Raw genomic sequence first — 9,904 nt, forward strand, 5'->3', positions numbered from 1 at the left:
ACCCTTTTAACCCACGATTGAAAGAGAGCTTCCAGAGAGAATTTTGAGAGAGAAACCCTAAAGAAAAACAAGATTGTTTCACATACAATCCCTACCTTAGAGTCTCATCAAAATCCCTCACTCTCTTCCTCTCCATTGTCAAATCCTTGAGAGGCATTATACCAGACCTGGTTCTCACCATTATCATCTCTGTGAGACAGTCGTTTGGAGTTCTGGGAAGCAGTTAGGAAGGAGCCAATCTTCATTGGTTGATGCTACGGTGTAGTAGCGGAATCCGGAAAGCTAGAAAAGAAAAAGGTTCGGCGCAACCTCGTTGGAGCAAGAAGCTTGGAGGGCTTAGGTGCACTGGGTAGATTAGGCTTGGAGGGTCTATTGCTGTCCTTGTATCCCAACTGTATTTTCTAGTGGATTGATTACCGCTTGGAGGGCGGCGGAGAGGTTTTTCGCCGAGGTCTTCGGTTTCCTCTTCGATAACACATCGGGTGTTATCTTTGTGTTTGCATCTTCCTTCCTCTCTATCTCTGCCTTTATATTATCTGCTGTGATTTTATTATGTTATGGCTTAGATAGTTTTTATCCTATTTCACATTATAGCATATGTTAAGTTTCCGCACACTTGTTGTTTAACATATTGCTTGTGTTGGTTAAGTTATTTTTTGGGGGTCTAAACGTTCAAAAGTGTATTGGTACACGTTTTTGAACTTTCATTAACTTTTGCCAAGTTATGTTTTGGATTCAAGTTTGGCATGCCAATTTCATAAAGATTTAATTTTGGCTCTTCATTATTTTGGTTATAAAAAAAATTATCAAACCAACTTATCCATTTTATTCCCATTTCCAAACCAATTGTTTACATAATTTAATTTGAAGAAGTATAGGTTTGAGGAGTTTTTCATTGATATTAGGGTGCTTTTGAATGATTTTAATCAAAGAGAAACATAACACACCTTTGGGCCTCAACTAAAAAAAGTAAAAGCTTGGGTTTGTGTTGGCACAAAGGTATAAATCATTAAATTCTATTTTTAATTAATAGAAACCAATACCTTCTCTTCACTCATTTACCTAGTATACAAAGCTTTTTCAATTGTCTACTTTGAAAATTTTGAGTATTGCCATTATTATTAATATTTTGTACTCAAGCAACCTCAAAGGGTCTTAAACATTTATATTTAGCATGTTTAACTTAAAATATTCCAATGAGGTTTCTCTCAGCAATCAAGCATGAAATGAGATGCTTAATTTTTTGCTCGATCAATATATCTCTTGATGAAATAGATTTTGGATTTAGTGGATCCAATATCATTGCTAACCTAAAAAAGTTAGTGGACTAATTCATGAAACCATATCTCCCAAGTATCTTTGCCTAATATTTTTCTTTCTCCCCTAGCGTTTTATAATTGGTTTGGACCATCATTTTATTATTTTCTATCTTCTTTGCAAGCATGAGTCTGAAATTATCCAAGACATTGTGTAAGGAATTATGGAGAAATTGAGTTCTAAATCCTCAAGCATTTACGAAAATTTGATAGGAATAAATTCTATGGTGGCAGAATTGATCCCTTCGTATGTAGGTTTTCAGAACGATATTTACATGATGGGGATTTGTGGTATGGGGGGTCTGGGAAAAACAACTCTTGCTAGTGCTATATATTACGAGTATTCAAATTATTTTGAAGGTTCTAGTTATATTGCCAATGTTAGGGAAAAATCAGAAAAAGGTAAACTGCATAAATTACAACAACAATTGCTTGATAAAATTTTGGGGGGAAGTAAGAAAAAGATCAACAATGTTCAAGAAGGAGTTGAAGAAATCAATAGTAGTAGGCTACGTCATAAAAGAGTTCTACTTGTCCTAGATGATGTTAATCACAAGGACCAATTAGAAAATTTGGCTGGAAAGCGTGACTGGTTTGGATTGGGGAGTTGGATCATCATAACAACTAGAGATGAACACGTGTTGGTCCAACATGGAGTGCTTAAAATATATAAGCCTAATGGATTAGATGATGATGATGCCTCAACACTTTTTTGTTCGAAAGCCTTCAAAAAAGAGCAACCTGAAGAAGGCTATATGCAGCTCTCCCAGAAAGTTGTAGAATATGCTACTGGCCTTCCATTAGCTCTTGTTACTTTGGGTTCCTTTTTGGTTGGAAGAACAGTAAAAGAGTGGCAAAGTGCATTGGATAGTTCTAAAAATATTAAAGGAAACATACATGATACACTTAAAATAAGTTACGATGGACTAGAGGAAATGTGGAAGAAGATATTCTTAGATATTGCATGTTTCTTTGGAGGGTAGAAGAAAGATGAAGTAATACAAATATTAGAGAATTGTGGTTTTGATGCAAGAATTGGTGTAAGTGTTCTTGTGGAAAGATCTCTCCTAACGGTGGATGACGAAGAATGTTTTGGGATGCATAATCTACTATCAGAAATGGGTCAAAAAATTATTCGTTTTGAATCAAGTGGAAAGCTTGGAAAGCAAAGTCGGTTGTGGCTTGTTGAGGACTTGCTTCATGTATTGGAAAATGATATGGCAAGAAAAAAGACAAAGCTATAGTTTTATTTCAATGAATAATATTGAGTTGGTATAGTAAAATAATTTTGTTCAATAAGTATTTATGTAATGAAATCAAGAATAAAACATTCATTTACCAATTACCATGCTAATATATTGTCAATGATGATCTCTTATATTTTGAAAACATGTATTATCTCTTTGTAATTGTTTATGAAATTAAATTTATTTTTCATGATGTAATGAACTAATTATTCATCTCTTGGTTACTACCTAGAACAAAAAGGATATCTTAACATTTTTTTTAATATGAAAAAAATCATTCTATAGGCTTTATTTTCTTTTTCCGTCAGTTTAAAAGTAATGTTGTGATTTCCTTCCTCCCCCCCCCCCCCCCCCTTTGGTCTTGAATTTCTAAAAGGTAGAAGTGCACCTTTCAAGTTTTAATGTATGAATTTTAAACAGATTAATAAAAAAAAAGATGTAATACAATCTATTAATAGGCCTTTAGATGTAGTACATTTTACTATCAACATATGGTGTTCTACTACGATCTATTAGTTACTAATGGGACTCTTTAGAATCCGTTTGGGTTAGTTTTATGAAAATTTATGTTTTGAAAACTTTAGAAGTTGTGTTTAGAAAATGTGTTTTTCAAAATGAAATTAAGTGTTTGGTAAAATATCTACAAACTATTATTGATATGAAAAATTGTAGCGTGAACAATTTTCTAGTGATTTCCATGAGCTGCTATTTGAAAATGCAACTTTTCTTCTATTATAAAAGTATAATTTTCCTAAAAATGCGAAACCAAACACCAATCTTATTGCACTTTCATTTAAATTTCTCTTTTTCTCTACAAAATCGCAATGCCCAATGGTATATAATTTGATGTACATTTTACTATTTTAAAATATTAAATTTGCGGTTGGGCCCAGCATTTTTGAGGGCCGTTAAAAGAAATATATATTTTAGAGAGTTTTATATATGGAAAACTTAGGGAGTAGATTTTTTTTTTATTTTTTTATTTTTTTTTATTTTATATAATCTCCTTTACAGCTTTAAAAACGGTATAACAGTTGAATAATTTTAGTATTCTTGTCCTTTGATTGTGCAAACTGCAAATCACCAAGCCTTTGCTTTTGAAATCTTAGGCAACAGAAGCAATTCAAGCCATAGTCGTTGGATACAAGGAAAATGATTTTAACTTTGAAGAATTTCCTAAAGTGTTATCATCAAAGATGTCTAATCTTAGATTGATGATAATTGAGGAGACAGACTACTACTATGACCGAGGAGATCTTGCTGTTCCTAATAACCAAAGACAACTTTTTGTTCCTAATCAACTAAGGCATCATTCATGGGACTACTGTCCTTTAAAATGTTTGTCATCCACAAAGAAGCTTGTTCAACTTGACTTGAAGTACAGCAGAATTGAATATCTTTGGGAAGGAGTAATGGTAATTTTGTTCCTTTTAACTGCCTTTCTATTGCTTTTTATTATCTCTCTTTTTTTAAGTGTAGCTACAAATACTAATTTCTACGTTTAACGAAAACTCTTTTTACTTTTTTGGTAACAGCGTTCAGTCAACTTAAAGTTCATTAATCTTTGGTGTTACAAAAACCTTATCAAGACACCTGACTTTTCAAGTGTTCTGATGCTTGAGGAACTAGACCTTTATGGGTGCAATAGCTTGGTAGAGATCCACCCGTCTATTGGACAACTCAGCAAGCTCAGGCGTTTATGTTTGGAAGGCTGCAAATCTCTTACCGATCTTCCCTGCATGTCTGCTGTAATGCAGTCCCTTACGGTTATTAATCTTTCTCGTTACTTTAAACTCAGTTCGTTTCCGAAATTTACGGGAATTATGAAAAGCCTATCGGAATTCAATTTACGTTGGACTATTATTAAGAAAGTACCACCCTCATCGATCAAGTGTTTGATTGCCCTTACTTTCTTAAATCTAAATGAAACATATCTTGAATGTCTTCCAAGCAACATGAATAATTTGAGGTCTCTTCACACACTCAATCTTACCAATTGCGAAAAACTAAAATCGTTAAGGCTTCCATCAACTGTAAGATGTATAAGTGTGGAAGGGTGTGATTCCTTAAAATGGTTACCAACACGGGTCAAACTGAGTTTCTGGTCACAACCTCTCTCCCAATGGCTTCCGTATGATGAGAGGCGCAGTCCAAAGGAATTTACAATATTGTTCCATTTCCTACAGGTAATCTCTTCTCTCTCTCTCTTGAATTGTTAAATAATAACAGTTAACAATAGTTGTGTTTTGGGTACAAGTACAGGGACTCCTTTGTCGTAAAACCGTTTACGGAACTTCTTCCAAAGGGAAAGAGGATGGATCTCTAATTGAGTTTCAGATAATTATGCCGTCATGTTTAACTAAAATAGTGGAGAATTCAATAAGCATAGAGCTGCCTTCAAATTGGTATAATAGTAAATGGATAGGATTAGCTCTCTTGGGATCAGTATCACTTATATCGACATATGCTATTAGTTTTCGTGAGGTAGCCGTTGGTAAAATGCCTCAAAATCACTGTGCCTTTGAACTTGTTACTACCCGAATGAATGTTAAGGTCGACACTGAAACTCTATTCAATAATTACCTATTGTATTTGTCTCGCGATGAGTGGTTTGCTACTGTTGGGAATGGTGAATGCAGTCAGATTAGGGTTATATTTAATTGCCATAAGCTGGATGCTGAATTTGAGGTCAGTTTGGTATACGAGAAAGATGTGGACGAGTTCAACCAAACAAATGTACAATGTTTGATTGCAAGGTTTGGGGATGTATCCATCTATAAATAAACTGGTAATGAACATCTCAACCATCCTTCCCATTAATGTCCAATCTTTTTCTAACTTATTTTCTTTCTAACTATACATTTGGTTTTGTCATTGGCAAGTAAGTCTCGTCTTTTTTCTTTTTCTTCTTTTGGCTCACCATGCGCAAGCAATCCCAATCACCCTGTACTTTCTGAGTTCCTAAAAATTAAACTTAAATTTTGCCACATGAGTTAATTGCCAATTGTCTAAGCCTCTATATCATCATCACTTACAAGAATATGATCTAGATAGGAAATACATTCTCAAGCTTCACCCATCACATTTCTCTATGGATTTTGCTAATGTAGATCTTTCAATCCTAATTTGGTATCCTATTTGTAACTATCAAATATTATGCTATTTTACATATTCATTTTGTATTGGCAAATGCAATACATCTTTTCCTAATAAATATTTGAAATGTAAAAGCTAGAGACTGTAAAGTATTTGCTTCCTTACCATGTATATTCTTTGTAATAATTGGTGTCATGCCTAACAAAACCTGTAGGAAGCAAACTCCAATTACACTCATTAGTAATGAGTGAATTATTATTATTATTATATTATCATACTAACTCAGGTTTTCACATATATGCAATTGGGGATGATGATGGGGATGATGATGATGATGAGGATGAGGATGAACGTTATAAATTTTATGAAATTTTATAAGGTAGATGGTTCAATCCTATTATGGCATCCCATTTGTAAGTGTTCAAGTATTATGCTAATTTTCATATTCACCTTGTTTAGTGCTGGCAAAAGCAAGAGAAATTTTCATCATAAATTTTTGAAACGTAAAAACTAGAGATTGTATAGTTACTATAGTACTTCCTTCTCTACCATGTCTATACTTCATATAATCATTGGTGCTATGCCTTCTAGAAATGGCAAGGAGGAACTCCAATTATCCTGATTATTCATGAGTTAAATATTAGGGTAAATTACAATTTATCTACTTGTGGTTTAACCGAAATTTAAGTTACCTACATATGGTTTGAAATTTAACACTTTAGCCACCAGAGGTTTACCAAAATTTAAGTTGCATACCTGTGGTTTGAAATTCCATGATGCAAGTGTTTCGCTCGATTCTTTTTGATCTTGTATTTTTATATTTTTTGTGTTTTTTGAGGATAGAGACATAAAAGTGAAGTGAAATTACATATTTAACTATATTTTTAATATAAGTGGGTTACAAAACTTTAAGTAAACTAACCTCAGGTGGGTAAAGTGTCAGATTTCAAACCATAAGTAGGCAACTTAAATTTTGGCCAAACCACAGGTAGGTAAGTTGTAATTTGCCCTAAATATTATTATTATTATTATTATTTTTAATTATAGTACCATACTAACTCATGTTTTCACATATATGTAGGTGATAACAATTTAGGTCTCTAGAAGATGACGCTCATGTCTTACTTATACTTTAACTGGCTACTAAATAGTGAAGATTTTCTTAGCTTGAATTTCAGTTGAGGCTACTGCTACTGGATGTGCATAAGCATTTCAGTCAATATGACTATTTTTTTTTTAGTTGAAAATCCATGTATGTTGTATTGAATTTGTAAATGGTTTTGGTTATAATGATTTGGAAATGTATTCAAGTGACATATCCTTGTATCTTGTTTTATAATGACGGTAGAATATGGTCTTTTCTTTTCTTTTTTAAAGGGGTTTTAGTTTGTACCAGTTATAATGATTTCTACAGGATGACGTTCAATTGAGCCTGCTGTTATTGGATGGTATACAAGTTATACTTTCAGTTAACTTTGCACAATTCTCGTGTAGTGATTTTGATTTAATGTCTATGAAAGCACGAGTTGTGAATTTTATAGATGTTTAGAAGCTACTACTTTTTATCAATCACGTTGTACGATTAGCTAAGCATTAATGCGATCTTCATTCTAGAATGTATCCTTGCAATTAAAAAGTCAACAAACACTGTTGGAAGCTTCGAACAAGTTGATAGTTAATGAAATCTTCTTTGATTTTTTCAGGGATTTGTCTAGTTTATAATTATGGCCAAACCACGATATTGTTAATATCTTTCTTCAAAATTAATTAGCATATCAGGCCAATGTAGAAGCTGACGTTGCTAAAGGAATCTGCTGACAACATATAAAAGCTAATGTCAATCTTGGAGCATATTATGGAATGTGGATAATGATTAAAATTGTAAGGTTGAATTTTATCAACCATCTTGTTGGTTTTATTTCATGCTAAATTTGCTTGTATTTTAGCAATTAGTAACCTTGTATTTAGGTGGGAATCATGTAAGGGTAGTGAGTGAGAGAGTGTGAAGAAATGCTCAAGATTGTACAAGGATGCAGAGACTCGCAGCTGGAACTCGCGGGTGACTCGCAATTGGCAAGCCGCCAAAGCTGGCACACGTGTGAAGCATGCAAGGGAGCTGAAGATTCATGCCAGCTGTTGCATTACAGGACAAAAGTCCCAGGCTGGCCATGCCGTTAGCTCGCGGCTTGAACTCGCAACTCAGCCCAGTCGCGAGGCCAAGTCGCCAGACCACCCTATTTGGGAAAAACTGACTTTTCACATTCCTTCTCACCCTACTATATATAGACCCTTATACCCACAAAATGGAGAGAGCTTCCAGAGAGAATTTTGAGAGAGAAACCCTAGAGAAAAACAAGATTGATTCATCCACAATCTTCACATAGAGACTCTTCAAATTCCTCTACTCTCTTCCTCTCCATTGTCAAATCCTTGAGAGGTTCATTACCAAAACCTTTTCTCACCATACCCACATCTGTGAGAAGACCATTTGGTGTTTGGGAAGCAGTTAGGAAGGGACCAATTTCATATTGGTTGATGCTATGGTTTATAGCAGAATCCGGTAAGCTAAAGAAGAAATAGGTTTGGCATAACCTCGTTGGAGTAGGAGCTTGGAGGGCTTAGGTACACTGGGTAGATTAGGCTTGGAGGGTCTTCTGCTGTTTATGTATTCCAACTACATTCTTTAGTGGATTATTTACTGCTTGGAGGGCGGCGGAGAGGTTTTATGCCGAGGGCTTCGATTTCCTCTTCGATAACACATCGTGTGTTGTCCTTGTGTTTGTATCTCTCTTCCCTTAATCTTTTCCATTTAATTTCTGTTGTGGATGTGATTTTATTTGGTTTAGATTGTTTATCAATTCTGTTTTAAGCTTATGTTCATATTCCGCACATTAATTGTTTGACATTAAGCTTAAATTGGTAATATGTAAATTGGGGGTCTAAACGTTCATAGTGTCCTATACACTAATTGAACTTTCAATTGATATCAGAGCGGGTGCACTTGCTGTGGTTTAATTATCTAAGTGCGATCCTAGACCCCTTAGCTATGGATGAAGCCATGGAAAAGGCTATGCTGAATTGTGGTTTAAATGTTTGGGATAATGACTCGATGAGTATATTTGAAGGGTGCCTTAACAAAGAACTTCTAGAGTTATTAAAAACAAAGAAACATGCTAGAATGTTTGTTCACATGCTGAAATTTTTAGAAAATGAGAATCACATTTTACACAATAGTCTATGTGAATCTAATTCGTTGGTTAAGAAGTATAAAAGAAGAAATAGAATATTGTGTGATAAGGTTGATAATCTGAAAAAGAAAATCCAATCTAGCAAGAGCATGGAAAATGAAGATAAGTTTCTATTTGAAGGTCAAGAGTGCTTGTCCCATGCTTGCGTATTTGTGCACACCTCATTGAAGGTATTTAATTCATGTTTATGGTATCTTGATAGCGGCTGTTCTCGTCACATGATAGGGGATAAATCACTGTTTAAGTCTCTCAAAGAGAAGGTTGGTGACTATGTGACATTTGGTGATGGAAGTCATGCTCAAGTTCTTGGCAAAGGAATTGTTGAGATATTGGGATTACCTCTATTGAAGGATGTCTTGTTCATCAAAGGGCTGAAGGCGAATCTCTTAAGCATTACTCAAATATGTGATGAAGACTTCCTTGTTCAATTCTCAAAGAAGGGGTGCATAATCATTGATGAAGAAGGGATTCAAGTCTTGAAGGGAAATAGGACTACCGACAATTGCTACGGAGTAATTCCTACAACACCAATATCTTGTAGAAGTGCTCGTGTTGACATGTTGAAACTTTGGCATCACAGATTTGGGCAAGCAAGTTTCAAACAAGTTGTTAAAGTATCTAAACTTGAAACTGTTGAGGGGCTTCCAAAGTTTGGAAAGGTAGAGAAGACGATTTGTGGTACATGCCAAATGGGAAAGCAAACAAAGGAAGTCATCACAAGGTGAATGTGATTGCTACCTCACATTGTTTAGAGCTTCTTCATGTCGATTTAATGGAGCCTACAAGAACTGAAAGTTTAGGAGGAAGGTACATTATGGTCATTGTTGATGATTTCTCAAGATACACTTGGGTTGAATTTTTTAGAGAAAAATTAGAAGCGTTGTGAGAAATTGAAAATTCTTTGCAAGAGACTACAAAACTAGAAAGGGGTTCCTATTGTCAAGATAAGTAGTGATCATGGCAAGGAGTTTAAGAATGCAAGCTTTGAGTCGTTTTG

The 9,904-nt window shown here is 34.5% G+C and overlaps 2 protein-coding genes and 1 long non-coding RNA gene across 3 annotated transcripts; all 3 read left to right on the forward strand.

Moving 5' to 3' along the window:
* Window positions 1–1,480: 1,480 nt before the first annotated feature.
* On the forward strand, window positions 1,481–2,299 carry LOC126699782 (TMV resistance protein N-like). The gene has a single exon (XM_050397753.1). The coding sequence runs from the start codon at window positions 1,481–1,483 to the stop codon at window positions 2,297–2,299; it is 819 nt and encodes a 272-aa protein (XP_050253710.1).
* A 135-nt stretch (window positions 2,300–2,434) lies between these two features.
* On the forward strand, window positions 2,435–5,211 carry LOC126699783 (probable WRKY transcription factor 19). The gene is made up of 5 exons (XM_050397754.1): window positions 2,435–2,536; window positions 3,673–3,978; window positions 4,099–4,749; window positions 4,826–5,116; window positions 5,203–5,211. Exons 1-5 carry the CDS (start codon window positions 2,435–2,437, stop codon window positions 5,209–5,211), a joined length of 1,359 nt encoding a protein of 452 aa, XP_050253711.1.
* A 115-nt stretch (window positions 5,212–5,326) lies between these two features.
* Window positions 5,327–7,142, forward strand: LOC126698146 (uncharacterized). The gene is made up of 2 exons (XR_007646398.1): window positions 5,327–6,038; window positions 6,741–7,142. It is a non-coding gene; the product is annotated as an uncharacterized LOC126698146 (long non-coding RNA).
* The last annotated feature ends 2,762 nt before the right edge of the window (window positions 7,143–9,904 follow it).

This window comes from Quercus robur, chromosome 9 (assembly GCF_932294415.1).
Source record: "Quercus robur chromosome 9, dhQueRobu3.1, whole genome shotgun sequence".
Classification (NCBI taxonomy): Eukaryota; Viridiplantae; Streptophyta; class Magnoliopsida; order Fagales; family Fagaceae; genus Quercus; species Quercus robur.